The sequence below is a fragment of the Strix uralensis genome, chromosome 1 (assembly GCF_047716275.1).
Source record: "Strix uralensis isolate ZFMK-TIS-50842 chromosome 1, bStrUra1, whole genome shotgun sequence".
Classification (NCBI taxonomy): Eukaryota; Metazoa; Chordata; class Aves; order Strigiformes; family Strigidae; genus Strix; species Strix uralensis.
In genome coordinates, this window is record NC_133972.1 from 22,674,714 (window position 1) to 22,695,248 (window position 20,535).

Genomic DNA, 20,535 nt, shown 5'->3' on the forward strand with positions numbered 1-20,535 from the left:
TGTTAACCATTTTGCTCATAGTTTTATAATCTGCCCTTTTAAAGTTCGTTGTTACTGCGCTGTCCCTAAGGGAACAACTCTTTCATGATATCAAAACTAAAAGTGTGCAGTGATCACCGTTACCCCACGGAGGCTTGACAACACCTTCCTCTAATAACTTCTGCCTGTTACAAGGTAGCTCCCTCTTGCCCATGGCCTTAACTAATCAGGCATTGCACTGAGGGCTGCCACAGGAGCCAAGGAAAAGGAATCCTTTGCCATATGGATTGGAATGGCACCAAAGCCACTTTACATCTCCTGATAGACAAAAAAATGCTTTTCCAGCTGTTAGATTTACCTCCAACAAAAAATAAGAAGTGATAGCGGGGTGAACACTGTAAAATTCAATCATCTCATATAATTTTCCTGACGAGTATCCTCCCTTTTCCCCAGGAGGAAATGACTTCCCAGGGGCTGGCTCTGAGATTTCATAGGTTCTCAAAATCTTAAGGAAGTCTACAGGAGGTTGCAGTCACTCACGTAAAGGCCTGTGGTGTTTCTCCCCTGGTTTTAATGGCTACCCTTGTGACTGCTGCCTCTGAAAGGCTCTCAAGGAGGTGGGGCAGAAGGGGAGGTCCACAACATGAAATATCTCTCTCCAGATTAACAACTTCCTCTAGGAATGGGAATAAAGGGATGATACTGAAGAGGCATCTGATACACCAGCCCTTCTGTTTGCTGAATGCACAAAGGATTGATTTATGGCATCTTGCCACAGGAGAGTGCCATAGGTTGTTAACCAACTTCAATGGACACACACTTGCTGAGACTGCATATCACACCTCTTGTGCTGTAGCAAAGGTAATGACTCATCTTCAGGCATGCCTGATGTCCTTGAGAATGCAATTGGCTCTACACAGCCAAGTGAAGCATTACTTAGTTAATACACTACAGCACACGGGAAACAATCAGCTGAAACGATGACATTGCTACTTCCTGCTTCATTATAAATCTGCAGCTTCCTAACAGGATTATGTACTGAAGCACTGTAAAAAAAGACATTTAAGTCCTGTGATGAAACTTAAAAAATGTGTAATTAAAACAGCTAAATACAGGCTTCTTCTGCTCAGTGTCTGCAAAACACAGCCTTTGATCCTCCAAATGATATTTCCTGGAAAAGTGCCGGACACAAAAACTATCAGAATAGAATTCTGACTCATCCCTTCCTGTTTAGGCCAATGAAACGAACATTTGCAGTACAACAAATTTGGTTTATTTGAGAAAAAAAATTAACCTTATCAGACAGGCTAGAAATATAACCAAGAGCAGGAACTCCTTGGCCTCCTGCCCACACGTGCATTTCCTTGCTCATTCTGTCCCATGTCTTTGTAATTTCAGTGTCATAATGCAGCATTCTTGATAAGTCACCTTGATTCCTACCATGCAGAGAAAGATTCTGTTTCTTCAAAAGAAAGGTGACAGAACATCTCATCCTCCCTGATGATATCCAAGCACCTTTGCAATGTAAAAACCCTCCACTATAAGCATCCATTGCTGCAATGCTACCACAGTTCACCAGGTTTGTTCCAGCTTACTGCTCAGCTAAGAAGAGCAAGAACTAACACCACCATCAATAAATATTTTGGAGTCTCAATGAACCGGGAAATTTCAAAGATTTTATTAATAAAAACTGTACAAGATTCCCATATTAGGTAACAGGCCACATCTGACCAAGATTCCCATATTAGGTAACAAGCCTCAGCTACTTTCACCTTGCTCCTCCACAGCGCTTCTCTCATGCTTAGCTGAGCAAACTCCGCAAGACAAAAAAACCAAAACATATACATTCCCCACTACAGGAGGGGAAAAGGACTGGGGACGGGGACAGAGAAGAGATACAGAAAGAAAGCCAGGAGAATTGTCCATTCCAGTCGTAGCCCCATGTTCCATGTACTTACTTTGGCTTCTCCTTTATTAGAAAGTTCTTGCAATTATTATTTTTCCATGGCCCATTGCTTAAGGCAGGTGATTGCTTAAGACAGTTTCACATTTTTTCCTAAATGAACGAGTAATTGTTCTCTTTAGTCACAGGTTTCATGGGGAGTTGATGGCGTGTGTAATTTTCCTGGTGTGTCACATTAAGAACACTGAATTTTCACATGACTACTTGACTAAAATGCTTTTGTGCATCACTCACACCCTCTTAATAAATATATCCAATTAGTTATTGTTAGGTGAACTGGGAGTGAAATACAATGAATACAAAGGTCTCCTCCTGGTCAGAGCACTACAAATCACAGTCGGAATAAAGGAAAGAAACTGGGTTTCCGTATCCACCTTTCTTTCCCCTGCTGTGTTGCCTGAAGAACAACATACCTTTCATTATATTATTTGAAGTAAACCCAATTAATTTATTTGCATTCCAGACATCTATCATGAAGTTGTAGGGCAAGGAGCATGATTAAGCAAAAGTACTGCACCCAATATTTTGAGGTAACCCTCTTTTTAGTGGACTTCAGTCCCCCAAGCCTTTCACTAGAAACAGTAATTTTTGTTTAAATAGAATTACTAACCAGATTCAAACAAGACCTCAATCTTATTTTGAACATGCCAAATCAGCTGCATATTTGGGAGGTCTTCTCTAATTTTAAGGTAAATCCAAATTCCCTCTGATCCTTGGCAAGCATTTATCTCTTGATAGCCATGTCTCCTGAACTGCCTCATAGCTAAAGTTAAGAGCTTTCAGGCTATGCAAGAAAAATGCAAGCAAGTATATTTTTGTGCTGACAAACAGAACCAGAAAAGTTTAAGTAAGCAGTCAATGGTTAATTCATTCTTTCAGATGAGTCTCAGCAAGTCAGAGTATTTACTCAGTTGTTGAAATATGCCCAAATATTCCTTCAGTATACTGTAATTCCACAAGAGTTATCATGGGTGTATATATATATTTTTGATGTATTCAAACAAGTTTGAAGTATACAAAATAAATGGAAAGATTAATCCCTGGGAACCTTTGATTCTGTATTTCTTCTCCCTACATTTGATTTTCTTTTTTATATATGCAGAATACAGACAAATTACGTATTTGTAAATGTAACATGTCCTCATGGAAATAATCAGGTTGTCACACTGCACCTCTCTGGCAGTTCTAGTATCAGGCCAGTGCTACAACAAGACTTTAATATCCATTTATAGGTCTGTTTTTAATTTTCTGAAAGGACAACAGGTCTATTTATTTTCAAAATCGGGGTAACATGCACTCACACAATTAGTGTGAACTGGTACACAGACCTGCATCTGATTTTATGCTGCAGGAAGTCGGTGTGTATGGAGACAGGTAGCAGTCATAAGAGGCTTCATTATCAGGTGACAAAAAAATCCCATTTTATATACTGAAATTTTCACCAAAATATCTTTGGACCATTTAAAGAAAACATAATTTATTGTTTAATACCAGATTAACAAACTAAAAACAGCTGTTTCACACAGCAACATCAAATTTGCTCCTCAGTGAAGCTTTACAGCCCAAATAATTTCAAATGTCCTGTCACACAGCAGAAGAATTGGTTTCATTGCCTCATACCCTGTAATTCTGCAGCAGTCTCAGGTCTTGCTTATATATGGTTACAAAACACATCATACTTCCAAATAATTTCAAAGTCACTAGTCCCATTTCCATCAGCTCCCCACTCCCATCAGCTCTCAGTGTTATTTTGAATTTCAGCACATCCTGTTACATAAATGGTACAGAAATGGTCACTTTCAGTGTATGGTACATGGGCAACTGAAAAATTGTAAAACTTTATACAACAGCTATAACGTTTCTTGACTTAAATTTCCTGTTTACAATTTCCTACTTGAGGAAAACCAAAATAACGCTTTTCCACAGTTTAAAGATTAAATGTATTTTTTTTTTAAATAAGCTGTTTGAGATCCCAAATAATTATGAACACATAGGTAGCCAACTGGAACAAATATACTGCAAAAAACTCAAAACCCACCACCAAACCACTGAGCCCATCAGTGTGATAACCAAGGTGCACAATTTCCAAGAGTTTAGGCATATTTCTTTTGCATTAGTTGATACCATCAACTAATGTTGTATCTTGCTAGCACAATCAATTCAAATGAATTTGATGCTTCTTAGAATGCATTCACCAAAGACATGAATTTAGCCACTGCAGGATCACTTAGTTCAAGGGCTCTGCAAAGAACTAATCCGTCAAACCACACGTGCAAAAGTTGTGCAAACTTCTGTTAAGCTATGAGACAGAAAACTTTGCTCTCTGTTCCACAGCAATGAAGTCTCTCTCTTTTCAATGTTGTCAGCAATATCAGGAAAAAATACACAACTGTCAACTAAGGCCAGTACATAGAGAGGAAATACATTTTTAGCAATGGAGGCCATTTTAAAATGTATTGATTGAAAATGTATGTAAGCTGGGTATGTACAGGTATATTTTGCTACCTATTTGTGACCACAAATAGCTTTTACATACATGGTTAAATTCTCTTTTAAAAGAAAGACATGACATACTGTTCATACAGTTCTCTCTGAACTGCAAAGACAGTTCTTCCTAGTTTTACACTATGCTTCTCTAGTTGGACTATAACAAAGAGAAGACTCAGATACCATGCTTCAGCTTCTAGGAAAACCCTCAATCTTACTCAGATCCCCAGAAGGATAAGTAAAATATAAAAAAATACAACTCCTAATCATCATTTTCCTCATCATCAAATGAGAGAAGACTGCTATTTTTTATTTGCTTAGCTGTACTCTGAGGAGTAGTTGCTTCTCTCTTAGTTTTCTTTGCCTCTTTCATCTTCTTACTTGAACTTACATTGAAGTCCAAAGACTTCTCTGATGAACGTTTGGCTGGTTTCCTGAACATAATTTTTCCATCAGCAGGTTCTGGTTCACTATCTGTAACAAAGAGAGTAAAATCAGAACTCATCTGTCCATGTTCACACACACATACAGACCTTCACAATTATATTTTCTTTTCCCCTAGGACCAATATCAGCAAGACCTCTGACAGAATCAACAATCATGAAAATGTATTTTTTTTAGCCACAAAGTCTGTATCAATGAATGTCCTTCATGCACACACATCTGTTCCATGACAACCAGCCCTTGAAGACAGTTCTCCTGCAGCTCCTATGAGAAATGGGTTCTCACTAACCAGAGCTTTAACTTAGAAGAGACTGTGAGCAGGAGAGCTTTTCCCACACAATCCAGCCGCATCCACTTATCAAAATGGAGAGGACAACTTTATAGGATCCTCTAATTCCACTTCACTATTTGTAAAATCCATGACAACAAATGCACTTATTTCAGAATTATGATATCTCTTTAAAGAACAAAATGGCACATATACAAGACAAAGCTTTTCTTTTTTTCTAATATACCCTGTCCTGCTGAGACAGCTAAAAAGATCACATGGTCATAAACCTGCCTTATATTATCATAAAGGATGAAAGATTTAGGGTTTCTTTGTATCTGCAAAATCACCAAACTATCTAATTGACTAATTCTGCTCCTCTGCATGTACTGGAGCAAATAACAATTTTAAAAACAAGAGAAGTCTCTTCCAGGATTTTCAGGCAGAGGAGGAAAGCTACTGCAGAAGTAACAGCATCAAGGCAGTATTTCTGGGAAAAAAAAGTGTAATTGTAAAGTCATGAATCAGACACAAAGGCTCATGCTGCAGTAATTTGCAATTTTTATAATGTTATATATGACAGGATGTTAAAGAACCATAGGTTCTGTGCTAGATATTCTTCCCAAAGTACTTCTGTGAAATTCATTATTCAACAGAAATTTCCTAACAATATGCACGTGTTTGACAAGATTATGTGCTATTTAATTATAACCAATAAATATCTTTTGTCTTTAGCACAAATTCCTTCCTCGGTATATAAGCATTATGGCAGAAGACTAACATTTCAGTGTTATCATACACAGCACTGGTTGAAACACTCTTCAGTGCATACTCCAAACAATGCAAATATTAAATCTGGTGTCTTTGGGTTGTGTGGTACAAACGAAGACATCAGCTTCATTAGAAAACTTCATTTAGAATTCCTCAAGTTTCAGAGACCCGTTTTAAGAAGAAACCTAGCTTAAAAAACTAAGCACCAATTCTGCCAATAACTTCTACAGAATGCATGCTTCCGCATTAGTTTATGAGAGAATAATACTATGCAGAAAATAACTAACCAGGTTTGGGGAAAATATTTCAGTACTGGTCCACTGAAAAGCATTGCAGTTACAAAGAATTACCAGCAATAATAAACCGTAGATATGAAAAGTGTAATTCTCAATGGATCCGTTGTGAATTCTGCACGTAAAGATTAGGTGTTTAGATACTGTACATGTGATACAGAAGTTTAGGAAGTGCCTGCAGTAAACTGTGTGAGGGAAAAGTAACTATTTCTGAAAACATACCACACCCAACCAACCAAAATGCACTATGTAACATTTCTTCTCAGAAGCTGGCTCTCCATTTTTGGACTCGGAAGTTTACTACCAAATAATTTCCCTTACTAATTGTTGCTTAACTACAATGTTTCTTTGGAAACCCAGAGCTTCTAACTTAAACAAGATCTGAGGCACGATATAAGCCAAATTCTGGAAAAAAAAAAAAAAAAAGCCATATATAAGATGAATTTCACTTATGAGCAGACTCAACTGTCTATGTACTTGAGCCAGTCAGCGTCCAGACTGCATACAGTACCAGTACAGCTGTGGAAGCAGGACAACCAGCTACTGCATAAGCACGAGGAGCATCAAAAAAATCCTCATTGGACACTCATTTAAAGAGTGATTACTGCATTTTCTTAGAATGGTAAATTGAAAAACCAAACCCCTAAAAACATAATGAAAGCATATCCACAAAATAAAACAGATAAACAGCCATGTACTCATACTCCATGGAAAAATGGAAGTCAGAAATTTCAATTTTACTCCCAACTTTCCTGCTACCCACGTTGTGAACTGCACAAAATAATTTCATCTTGTCTACCAGATGGAGAAACTGACAGGTATCTTTGCAATATGAATTTAAATGCCTAATAAGCAAAGTGCATAAACAGAGCAAAGCTCAAAATCACCAAAATGGCAACTAGCTTAGCTCTGACCTCCAGGGCCTCAATACTATTTGTGGATCATTCTGCATCAAAGGAAAAGATTTTAGCTCTTGGCCTGGTTAAACCCTGTCAAAATTTCATTATATGCTCAAGGACATTCCTTTCAGCAGGAAGCCCAGGCCAGCTTCAGAGAGCTATGGTTTGTTGGCAGTGCTTGACAAATGAAGCAGATGAGGAAACACACTAGGCCTAGCCTTACCTTAGCAACTTCTGGAAACAGGGAGAACAGACTATGCTTTTTGAAAGAGTGATGTAGCAGCTCAAGAAATTTGTGTTGATTTGTTAAGATTGTCTTTTCCAGCTGGTAAAAAAAGCTTCACTTCATCCTTTCTAATTTTACCAGACTCTTACGTGTCAGCTTTGTTGTTTGTATCAATGAACTCCAAAAACTAACTTGTATTAAGCAATGCAAAGAAGAGGCTGAAGAATCAATCTCAGTGTTGGTAGTTTTTAAAACAGAGCCCTGATAAAAGATAGTATCAGTATAACAAACTATGGAAAGCAGGATTTCTGATATACACACTGAAACACACGAAGTAAAACACAACCAGCATAAAGGCATTACAGGAGAAATAATAAAATCCACTTCTAATAAGAGAGTCAAAAAAATACACTAGCAGTTCAAATTCTGACTGTTCTTAGTCCCTGCTGCTTTTACCTGGATCACAAACCTTTACATTGGTTGACTAAGAGGGGCACAATCAGACGTTGAGCTGAAAACTCAATGCACGATTGACATCAATTTAAGAAGCCACAAATTCAGAAATTTTTTTCTTCTCTATTAATTGCATGTTATATATTACAAGAGAAGTAGAAATGAGAGCCTGAAAAAGAAACACTGCTCTTCAGTTTACTGTATTTTTTATTTAGTAGTCATTTGTGTAGTTAGCAGCACCATTTTTCAGCAGTTCCATGTCCACATGGGTCAACAAGCCAACAACAGGAAACACAAATGCCACTAAACTGGCAGGAACAACAGGAGCAGCAGTGCAAACAATATTTCAAGATATATGTCTATTCAATGATAAAGGTTGGAAAAAATTTATGATAACCTGGAAAATTTCTTAATGGTCTAACGTTAGAAGTTCAGGTCAGCCATTTCAGATGCTCCTCCTAGTGCTTTCTGGCCACCTATGCATGCCTTTGGAAGCATTTACTACAGGAATTCCACAAACTGGTATCATGAAGATAAAAAGGCCAGTCTTGCTCAGATATTCAGTCTCAATCACTCACGAGGACATCTGGGAAAGTTTTACTTACTTAAATACTGTAAAATTAGCTTTGATTTAGATTCCTGCTGTTCACATGATGAAGAGCAGCATGAACTCTTGATATGTATCTGATATAACAGCTGCTTAAGCTAAGGAAAGAGCTCCAATACCCATGACAGCATGACTGTATTCTCCTTGCCTCTCCCCTCCCCTCTCCTGTGCTCCCCCAACCCCAGCATACAGAATGAGACAAGAATAGTATTAAAAAGACTTTGAATGAGTAAGGACATCTTCTGCCAAATTTGGTCATCTGCATGTATCAGTGTCCCAGAGGCCAGATGAACTAGAAAAGGAGTAGAAAAATCAATTCCATAGACTATAATGAATGCTGGGATAAAGTATCTTGCAGTAATTGCCATCTTTTCTTTTGTGCAAATTTAATTTCTCATAAGACCATTTTAATTTGTCTCTGAACCAACAGTAACAATCTGTAAAATGCTTCATAAAAATACTAAGCAAAATGACTGCTGATAAACAAATAACTTATTTTTAAAAAGCCTCTAAGTCAGTTGTCCATAGAGGAAAATATTTCAATATGGAAGGGCGTTTTCTCATATAGGAAAGGTTCAGTCCTAAATAAAAAAGTTCCCTGTGACTATACTTGCAAAATCCAATGTACGTGCTTCACTAAATTTTGTTGCACCTTAGGAGGCAACTAAGTGCAGCTAGGACATTAATCAACTGTTTTTTTCCAAATTAATGCAAAAGTGTTGCTCATCTGTAAAAGAAAATGCCAGTCATGGGAACTGATGATGCCTGAAATCAGTGTCAAACTCGTTATAGAAGAAAATCAAGGTGAAAGGATGTAAATGAGATATGGAAAATCCTAGAATAATATCCCAAACCAAAGCCTGAAGACAAGGACCTTCAAATGAAGACAATTGCTACAGATATAAAAGAGGAGAGGACAGAACCTCAAAACTTACTTTCCGTGTTTTGAAAAACTAACAGTTTCTATTCACAACAGATAGTTAGCAGCACATTACTTACGGTCTATCAAAGTGCCTCAGCACTGATGCATGGTGGAAAGGAAGATTTATCAGTTGGGAAATTTACTTCCCTGCTACCTTTTCGGCTTCACGTAATTTCACTAATGATCTGATTTGAGACTATATATTATGGTCCAGTGCCTGTTAAATTAATTTCACTTTCAACTCTGGGATAAAAATCAAAGCTACAAGAAACGTAATCTAATCTTGCAGCATCAAACTTTATACTTCCCATTTTCAGGATTGACAATTATCCAAAAAAAGAAAAGAAATTCACACACATTTAAAACTCTCTTTATTAAACTGGAAGTAACCAGCTGTCTAAATACCTGCCTCTGACTACAAATCAGAATTTAAATCTAGAGGTCAGACTGACAGTGCAAAGATGGTCAAAGACTCAAAAAAGCCTTCAGCAAGCTGTAGCACAGTCACCCACCCCTTCACTGAAAATTTCATGTCGAGTCCCTTTCCATAGCAGAGGAACATAGGAGTGCTTACCCATTTTATTCCCATAAGTCAAAAAAAAGGAAAAGGAGGCCAAGACCTCATATTAACAGCAAAAGCAGATGAACAAACAGTGAGACAATAATGTAGAACAGAGGGCAGCAGTCCCCAGAGCACAGTGATTCAACACTCCTGCTACCTACTACTGTGGATTTTTTCCTCCAAATGCAAGTTATTACTGAAGGGCTGAAGGGGTAATAAGCAGAGGTGTCAAAGTCCTACTGGGACTCAATACTACCACCCTCACTACATACAATTATGTCTTAGGAATGTCTTTTTCCACCAAAGAAGTTCAGTTACTCTATTCAAATACACTTCCAGTTCATACTGTGTATTCAGCTTGGTAGCTCTTTTGGACTTTTTTCACAGCATGGACTCCACCTCAATAGATTCTCATGGACAACTACTTCTTTTTGCCCAGCCTTACAAAATCATTTTTCCTCCTACTGTGATCATTCAAAATTCAAGTTGCTTGTATGAAAAGGAAACCAATGCTCAGAAAGAATCGTGCCATTTCTTTCCAATAGGTTGAAATTTCTCCCAATACTAGGAGAGTGATCCCACTTTTGAAAAGAAATCATGCAATAACTTTACAAACTGTGACACTAAGCACATGCATTGCACTTCAATAACAAAGAGACCAGGAAGTAAGCTCGAAGTTGAACACATTTTCTCAGAGGAGCTCAAATTATATAAACACAGCCCTCAGTCCACTACCTGGTTGCGCCTAAGATACACCTATCTACCAGCAGAAACATAGTGGATGTAGTTTTATTTAGTTGCAAGCTAACCTACATTATAAAAATTAAAAATTTTTCATCAATCTCCTTTTCAAAAATTTAACATTCCCAATGTATTTTCTCCCACTACTGTTATTTGACTTCTCTGTTTATACCATTTCTACCATTTAAATATTAACACATACTCCTACATAGGGACAGCACAAATCTGAATTTTTTAATCCAAATGAAAAAAGACAGAAAAAGACAAAAGCTAAGGATGTCATATCAATAGTCGTGTGCTAGGCTCTCAATCTGCTCTAAACTCAGCCTTTGTAAACAGCCACAATGGCTAACCAAGGAAAAGGTCCACAACTTCTACAAATAACCTTTCTATTTTATATTTGTAAGGTTCCAGTTCTATATTATTAATTGTCAAGATATTTCCACTAGAAACAGTAATAGCTACCTTTAATCTGTCAAGTCTTCTGTCAGCAAAAAATAAAAATAAAGCTACATTTCATCACACCTTGTGTGATGATGGAAGTTTCTGGACTCTCAAAGCACTTATGTCAGCCATATCTGAATGATGAATACTGACAGAAATTCTTACCATAACTATATTCATCAGCTATAGTTTCACGTCTTTATTGTCTGACTGCAGCAACCTCTCCCACTTCCATCTTTCCATTCTTGAAAAGCCTGTTAAATAACTTAAAGCTTTCTAATTCTTTGTAGCAAAGAAACATTTTTTTTCTATACCTTGCTGCTTGTTGGCACGATTGTATCATCTGTTATTTTCAACTAATCAATCTAGTTTTGCGTAATATATTTGCAAGTCACAACACATACTGGGGATGATTTTAAGCAAGTAATAACATGGCCAGTCAGTTAAGTGAACACATTACCGAGCTTACACACCTGCCGTTCTTTCCACTGAAGCACTAACCTGAGTTTCGTCCTTCTGCCCAGACACTTTATTTCATAAACTCATACAATTACCTTTAAGACATCCAGTCCACCATCAAATTTGGCTGAACTAATTAATGAGTTCAAAAATTATCACAGGCGATGTCAAAAGACTGTGTACCAGGACAATGACACACAATAACAAAAAAACAAAACCCAAAAAAATTAAGGTGGTATTTGGAGGCAGGATGATGCACAATCAAGAAGCACAGAACTGCAACACTATAAAAAGCCGAAGAGCTTGCATAGGTACTCAACAACTTCAGATTAGGAATCACAAGTGCAAATTATTTAGCTGAAAAATTCAAAACAACGTATCAAAGGTAATATTAAACGGTAGAAAACTGATCAAATATCAAGCTCCCTTTTATGGGTTCTCTCTCTTTGGCTATACAAAGGAAGAAATTAGTAGTTTGAAATTCACCTGATTCATTTGACTTTAAGGCCTCTTTGATTTGCTGTTTGATTTTCATTGCTTCTTCAGCAGTCAAGTCCCCTTTTTTCAGTGTTACCACTTGAGGCTGCTCATCTTCATTGTCACTGCCATTCTCACTATCACCATCTGCAAGTGGAAGCTGCTCTCTCTAGACAGGAGAAAAATAAAAGCAGTTCTGATCACCACACCAAATCACAACTGCTACGGGTGGGCTAGTTCTCTCTGGTTTCACTTTTGCAGTAAGGTTAATAAAGAGACTTGGCACAGCTGTCAGTGCCCGGCCCTCCCAACATATGTTGTCCAAATAACACTCCAATTCTATCACTGAGACATAGCATCCCCTAGAAAAAAACAGTATGGACTTTTTCAATTAGAGGCCAAAACAGTAGGAACTTGGAAGGGTAAGAAATTAACTGCTTTTGTTCATTATCTTTACCGTACAAGCATTGTCTGCCACGCAACACTGAGAAAATCTTAAATGCATGGGTTCAGATTTGAATCTTCATTGCTGTACTCAAAGTGCAACAGAAGAGGGAGCCCATGGTAGCTTTGTTATTAAGGCTGCCTAACCAAATCCCTGGGAGCCTTACTTACACAAGGAAGACCATGTCCCTGTTTCCACTCTCTCAAACTTGTGCTCTCAGACAGAAGAATCATTTGGGACAAAATTTTATAAACTTTCTGGCATGGAAACCTCAATGCAACAACGTAAAGTTTGGCAATTGAAAAGGAACTGAAAACTTCCTTTTATAAGGAAATGTATAGATAGTATTACCATAATTGATTGAATTTACAAAGAAATAGACAAAATACAATTTTCCTCAGGAAGTGAAACAGTTCATACTAAATTTACTAAAGGAATACTTTTATGTCAAATTCCAACTTATCACAAATTTCTTCTTTTAACAAATCATTGTGACTATTTACTGACCAGTCTGGAGAGGTTAGGTGATAATGGCCTCTTCAGCTCAAGTTCCACAATATACTGGAATTGAACCTTAAAAGGCAACACAGGCGAATGGAGCAAGCGGTGAAAGTCAATACATCAATTATTTGTAATAAAAGATAATTTCACAAGGAACTTGTATATCCACAGTGGCACAAGCATGATTCAAATCAAGGCCATAACAATGAGCTAGGGGAGGCGGGCTTTTTTGCTAGGTTTTCAGCTGCATACAGTTCAGGGTGGGATCATCCCCACATTTGTGCAAGTACAACTAGGTAACAACATAACTGTACAAACAGCACTACCAGCTAATGTTAAACCGCAGTTTACATTTCTTTACCAAAAATAAACAACTTTGCACATGCTATATTATGATAATGTCAGGCCTCCTTCTTTAGGTATTCTGTAAAACCTTAGTTCACAGGAAACACGTGCAAAAGCATATTAAAACCAGAAAGAAGCCCAGTTCCCTCAGAAAAGGATGCCTTTTAACAAGTTGGCTCAAACCCTACTGCCTGTACCCTTGATGTGCAGAAACAGACTCTCCAACTCGGAGAGAGTTATAAAGCAGGTATGTTTATTCCGGCGCTGGGGTGCAAGGGGATTTCTCCACAAAGCTTGCACACTAACAACACATCTTACCAGAAATTTATAGAGTGTAGATATACATGTTCATAGAATCACACAATACATATGTGGAGTTAGTTCAAAAGGCTTGTGTCAGCAGTTTATGTTATCTTTACGCCTGCACATTGCCTTCTGGTGGTCGTCCTCGGGGGTCTTCTGGAGGAAAGCTCACAGTCTTCCTCATCTTGTACTTTTAACCCTGTTCCTCGGAGCATGCGCAGATTCTTGTAAATAATTTCTTGAACAACAAGAGTGGTCCCAGCTGGTTTACTCCCTCTATCTTATCTAAAAGCACTAGCATACTAGTTTCTACTGTCCAAACGTGGCTATTTGTACTCTGCAAAGACTCAGCTTGTTAGAACACATCTGCTTCCCAAGGACACGTCTCTTATTTTTGAGGAACACAGTAGTTCTTGGTAAGTTTCCACAGAACAGTCAAGGCAAGCAGGATGATTAAGCAATATTCAGAAATCATTATAAATTGCTATAAGTAAATAAGTTGCACAGCAGGTGATCATTTCCTTGTATCACCCTGCCTTCCTGGCCATCACAGCAGTTTGCACCTGCTGACTTGTGTTAAGACGATGTTAACTGTATTACAATATAGTTTTACTATACTCTTAAAACTTTTTTCTTTTCCTGCCTGGGCTTTGTAAGGCCAGGTAAAACTTGGGACACCATTGCTGTTTCCCCCGTTGCCCCCACAGACCACTTGGACACTGACAGCTCTGCAAAGGGCACCATGATCACAGCTGCCATTATTAGGGACAGCAAGGGGAAAGGCACTGCAATTTGTTGTTGTTTTGCATCTCCAACACAGAAGCAAAAGCAAGTTACAAAGACAGGTTCAGTTAATTTTAAGCGGGTGACTACTGTTCCCCCGTGTCCTGCAGGGACAAAGCCCTGAAGTGCTGCTTCCCCACCGCCTCCTATGGGGCCTCTCCTCCGCCTCCCGTTTGAGGTCCGAAGGGGGAAATCACGGCACGGGAGGCCCCCTGAAGCGAGCGCTGCCCCTTCTCGCCCCCGGGGAGGGGCCGCCCGCGCGGTGGGAAGGGAAGCAGAGCCCCGACACAAGCTCACGGGCAGGGAGCCAGCGGCAACCCAGGGCGGGAAGGGCCGCGCTGCCCGAGCGCGGCGCCAGGCCGTTACCTTGGTTTCCACCGTGGGCCCCTCCCGATACCCGACCTGCCGCTTGAAGCGGCTGAGAAAAGCGGGCTCGGCCGGCCGCACGTAGGAGACCTGGTTCCTTTTGCTCATGGCCGCTGCCCGCCACTGAGCCGCCGCGCCGCCGCCTCCTCCCCCACTTCCGCGCCGAGTAGGCGCGAGAGGACGGCGGCCCTAGTGGGACAGAACTAATACATCTCCTCCTGCCGTATCACCCTTCGTCACGTGAAGGGGGCGAAGGCACTTCCAGCCAATGGCAGGAGAGAAGCCGGAGCGGGGAAGGAGGCTATAGAGCGAAATGGCCGCGCCCACCCTGGCTTCGGAGAGGGGGCGGAGTCACATCGCTTGCAGCTCTTAGCGCTAAATTCAAACGTTCCGCCATTTTGGAGAGGTGGTGAGTGAGAGGTGTTGGGGTTGGCAGGGCTGTCGAAGATCATGCCTCCCGGCGTGAGAGGTGAGGAGCGATGGGGTGGCTGATGGGGTGGCTTATGGGGCGGCTTATGGGGCTCTGTGGCCGTGAAGGGGCTGAGAGATGCTTCCCCTCTGTGTGGAGAGCAGGCGGGGACTGGGGCGGCTCGGTGAGATAGGCCGGCTGCGGGCCGGCTGAGGGAGGGTTTTGCCCTGTGGGGCCAACAACCTCCAGGTGTAAGAACTAACAGGGTCAAGGAGACAGGGAGAGGCATGGCCGTGTTGACTGGGCTGGGTTGCCCCATAGAGGGGCCGAGGCCCTGGCGGTGCCATCCCGAGTGCCCGCAGGGCAGCCGCGCTGCCCCCGGTGGGGTTGGAGCAGTGGTACGGAGAAGGGGGTGACCCCCAGGGCTTCCAGAAGTACTTCTGGCGCTGATATCCGCTGGGGCTTCTCGTGGTTGATACGTGTAAGCAGCCCTCCCAAGCGGGAAGGGTTTACAAACTCGGTTGCTCTGAGCCCTCCCGCGTTTATTCGACTTGTGTAATTCTACGGAGTTTTAATTAGCTGTGATGTTCGTAACTGTAGTCTCTTACAAACGTTCGAGTGAAGGCAGCTCTTTAAAATGGGAGCTAAGAACGGTTAGTTGAGAGTCGGTCATTTCCCAAGGTACAGGTTGTGCAAGTATCTGTGAGTCTCATTTCAGTTTTAAATTGCACTGCTTTTCTTGTCCCAGCTCGTTTTGATACCTTATGCATTTGAAGAATAAATGACTGAATTAGAAACTAGCACGTTTCTCAAATGTTATTGTGTGAATCAAAGCAAGGCTTGCATAGCAGCAGCAGCAGAATATTTATATAGTATGAATGTTAATGAGGTTAATACCTTTGCACATCTTTGTTAAATCTGCTTTTAAAGGGATCCTCCTACAATAAAACCTGTGCACTTTTAGAGACTTTATAAGGACTTTATTATTGGAATATTTTGGTAAATATTTTTTCATTGTCATTTTATTTATTTTTAAAATTTGATTATGTTACTTAGTTAATATTTTGGCTAACATATGTGAAATAATTTCATGTCACATTCACCCTTAAGTAAATAATAAGTTACCATATCTACCTATGGGATAATTTGTGCCATATTCTTGCAATGTGAAGATGTGCAAAACAATGCTCATATGTACAGGAGAGCTTTATGCATTACAGAGTGCTCAATATTACTTCATAAAAGTGAAAGTAATATAGCTACTCAGTTGTGCAGGTTTAGAAAATTGAGTTTTTGCAGTCGTGTCAGTAAAACTATTCTATGCTATACTGTTGTTTTATCTGCAGTGAGTTAGCAATTTTGAAAATGTAATGTCAATATATAATACTACTAACATTTATGTTCCTAGTTCTCCAAAACACTTGCAAAACCCTATATGCATTCAGAGACTTCTCATTGCACATACATTTACAAGTACGTGCATGCTCACATTGCAGGACTAGAGATTTCTCTACCTTTGCAAGAAACTGCAACTTTCTGCCAAAGGAAGGTAGTTACTAAATATTTCTGTGCAGTTCTGATTCATGCATGAAACGGATATTTATAGAGCTCTCCATTTATCTCCCTCAGTACTGTTTACAGTAATTTCTATTTAAATGGGGGCTTTCGAGCAACAATTTTATCTTGTTTAATTTTTGTGTGTGTGTTTCACTTTTATAGGAGATTTACGTGACTCTGCATTAGCTCTGAACTCACCCAGGTAAAGTAGTATCAGCCAGTTCCCATATATGAATAATCACATTGCACAAAAGATGCAAACAAACCTAGTATAACTTTGAGAAATAATTTAAAGTTTTTTCTTTCAATGTTTTCCTGCGCAAAATTGTTGCCTTTCTCTCTTAACTTCCTTTATAAGTTTTTTTAAAAAAAATAAATTGTTCTCTTAATAAAAGTGCCGTTCTGAGGTGTTAGATTCTTCCTGGAATGCTGCCATGCAGTAAATTCTCATTTGTCCACTAACTCTGCAGCTGGACTTGAGATATTCCGTGAGAAATTTCAATTCTGTGAGGAAGTTGTAAGCTAAAACAAAAAGTCCTTCTCCAAATATAAATAGTTTCTGTCGTAACTCAGAGTAATATTATTAATGAAAACATATTTGGCAAGTTAGTGTGGTGTGTCTTAAGTCCAGTATAACATCTTTCCTTTCTTAGCTGCTTCCTGTTCTTTTTTAGCCCATTCCTCTGCCACTCCCCAACCTCACATTTCAGTCATGAAGTCCTTCCCCCACTTCTAAAACTATTCTGTTCCTTTCACTTGTTTACCAAAAGTAAAAGTCGGTAACAGTTATAACACCTTTGTGCTATAACCTCCCTTTGGGAAAGAGTGAAGGAAAGTAAATCCAAGTTTGCTACCACTTCATGTAAGAATTTAATTCTTTACTATTGTATCAGTATATTGGTATTTAAGTTGGAATTCCTCAAAGCTTTAATATAATAGTGATGCACAGTTACTTATTCAAACTACATTTACTGTGCATCCACTGATAAATGTGATGAAATAGGTTAGGGAGCTTTGATGTAGGTGCTGCTATACTTTATTGGACTTATGGATCAAGAATTGATTGTATTTTCCCTGTGAGCAGCAAAGAAAAATGCTGGTAACTTTCTTGCTGGAATATAGCATCATCTACTTCATTTGTAAAGTCTTTTATAACTCCTAATAGTAAGAAGGATGTTTGAAGCCCATAGTCTTAGAAACCACTGAAACCTTTATTATAACACTGGTTTTATATATCTCAAGTTCACTGTGAAATGTGTTCTTTAAGAGCTAAAGCTACATGCAACAGCAATAAATTCCAGTAACTTAATGTTCTTTGTTTTTAAATCTGCCACATTGTTACCTTTAATAAGTCTGTGGCTTGTAGTGAATTGATGATGTGTACAGCTAGTAGTAGTGTTTTTTCAGGAGACCTTTGTATGACTTCACATGCTTAATCTGATTCTCATGATTTAATTTTATCAAACAGCTGATAGATCTATTTCAAAGTAATTAATTCATAAATATTCATTTAGTGTTGAAGGTGATGCTATCAAAGTTTATGTAAGGGTACGTCCCCCTTCAGAGGGAACTGCATTAACCGATGGAGATCAAGGCTTGTGTCTATCTGTTCTTTCATCAAATACCATCCGTCTGCATTCGAAGCCTGAGCCAAAGATCTTCACTTTTGATTATGTTGCAAATATGGAATCAACACAGGTAATAAATCCCAGAACTTTGTAATGGTACTGCAGTTTTTCCCTAAATGTTGGCAACTGCTACACTCAACCTTTCTAAAGATGTAATGCCTTAGGTCTTATTTTTTGCAGCGGTCAGGCTGGTAATATGTAGTTATAGTACAGAAATGTTGCACTAAATTCTGCTCTCTAATAGTTTTAATGTATTTTTTAACTGTTAATTTCTTTAAAGTTTGCATTAAAATTGAATTTTCTATTTGTATATGTTACAGCAACACCATAGATAGAAAATAAACCCTGCTCTTGAGAGAAACATATAAAGATAGCTGGCAGACAGTAGCTGATATTAAAGATGTGATTTGTGTTTTAGGAACTTATGAGTTTATATTCTATTTGTTATATTTCCTTCTTATACATATGCCTTTTAAACAGACATGTTTTTCATCTGGGACAGCTAATACTGCAAGGAAAATCTTTCAATTTAATTTTTATCATATTGTGTTTGAAATTCTGAACATAGTTTTAATTACTCTAAGACTTCAATTCCCTTTAATTTCCGTTTAAAAAAACCAAGGAACCCCCCCAAAACCCTACCCACTGTAGGCTGTTATTTGTAGCTCGGCTCTTCTTGCAGGTCTAAGAATTATGTGAAAATAGATGAGGTTAACAGTTGTGCAGATTTGCTGAATATGCCACTGTGCAGTGGCAAACGTTGAAAGTTAACTAGATTTGATAAGTGTTATGGGCTCAGTTTTTACCTACTGATGGTATAAGCCACATAACAAAATCAAAAACACTGGACCAAATTAATATAATATGTATTTGAAAGCCGTTACTATGATGGTGATTTTATTATTTTTCTTTCAGTTTATCAAGGAATAACATTTTTTTCAGAGGGAGCGATTTATGTCGCTAAGGCTTAGGATGTATTGTTTTGCTGTGAGAACTCCAGGGGTCATGATACATGTCCAACCTTATTTTATACATTATGAAGTTATGACATAGAAAACACTGATAAAAGAGATACCTAAATGAGTGGTGCCAAGTGCCTTCTCTTTTCCTTGTCCCCAGGAGTCAGTGTTCTCAAGCGTGGCCAAAAATATTGTTGAATCTTGTATGAATGGCTACAATGGAACCATCTTTGCATAGTAAGTCATTTAATGGTATTTCAAGGCAACTGCAACATTTGAAGAGATTGTGTTATTGAGTAGTTGTGGACTTAAATGCCAGAATCTGCTTTATGTTACAGGAACCTTTGAAAGTGCTTCCTTAGTGCAGCACAACATAGGGAATGTTCTTGCAGTACTGAAGCGTACTTCTTATTCCTCTTTTGGAGGAATCTATTTGTAGGTGTTATGCTTCTAATACTTAAGTCCAATAATGTGAATTGTAAACTCATTTCAATTTTACTATTGTTTGTCTAAAATCTAGAAGTTGTAGTGTACTGTTAAAGAGAAAGCTAGTTGTTTTCAGTATGTCCATAGTAAAATGGAATGAAAATCACTTTAACTTGATATTTGGCCAGCTCAACTCTTTGAGTCTTAGCTGCCTGTGGGAAAACTCATGAATGATAACTTTAACTTCAAAATGTTTTCACAATGGAAATATATCCATGAATAGTAGCATGAGTATCATTATATTAACTCTCAATATTTTTTCATTTTGAAAACCGAGTAAGCACTTTGGTCAAAAATGCTAACTTGAAGGCCTGATCTCATCAAAACCTTACTGGGTTTTTTAGCCTAGCAGAGCATTTGCAAAACTGAAGTGTACTTTGTTACAACATACAAACATGGAAAAATGAAGTGAAATTGCCCTGAAGTTTCTCTAGCATGGTTTAAAAAAAAGGATATATTCAACTTAAAAGTATTTTTCTCATTTTGGGTTTATGTATGCTACTAAGTGACACAAAACCCAAAAGTTAGTTTAATGTGTATATTTAAAAGTCTTCATTTTATTGCTAAGTTCCACTATTTCTCTTTCCAGCTGAAATAAGGAAGAAAATGGTGGGTGGCGGGGAGAGAAAAGGTGATTTATCTAACAGAATTTCATGGTCAAATTTGCTGTTCTATTTTTATACCTGTTTAGCTGACTGATTTCTTAGCTTTTCTCTGTCTCTTTATCTTCAGTTTAAAATAATTGGGTTTTTTTCATT

The 20,535-nt window shown here is 38.6% G+C and overlaps 2 protein-coding genes across 2 annotated transcripts in view; one reads left to right on the plus strand and one right to left on the minus strand.

The window, feature by feature from the left end:
• Positions 1 to 1,633: 1,633 nt before the first annotated feature.
• Positions 1,634 to 14,964, minus strand: KIAA1143 (KIAA1143 ortholog). The gene is made up of 3 exons (XM_074859270.1): positions 14,739 to 14,964; positions 12,005 to 12,164; positions 1,634 to 4,903 (listed from the first exon to the last, which is right to left on the minus strand). The coding sequence occupies exons 1-3, from the start codon at positions 14,844 to 14,846 to the stop codon at positions 4,692 to 4,694; spliced, it is 480 nt and encodes a 159-aa protein (XP_074715371.1). The 5' UTR covers positions 14,847 to 14,964; the 3' UTR covers positions 1,634 to 4,691.
• A 202-nt stretch (positions 14,965 to 15,166) lies between these two features.
• The window catches only part of KIF15 (kinesin family member 15), a 39,149-nt gene continuing 33,780 nt past the window's right edge, over positions 15,167 to 20,535 (plus strand). The window contains 4 exon segments of the mRNA XM_074859285.1: positions 15,167 to 15,207; positions 16,867 to 16,906; positions 18,219 to 18,402; positions 19,452 to 19,528. Coding sequence (XP_074715386.1) covers positions 15,189 to 15,207; positions 16,867 to 16,906; positions 18,219 to 18,402; positions 19,452 to 19,528 — 320 coding nt within the window. The 5' untranslated portion in view covers positions 15,167 to 15,188.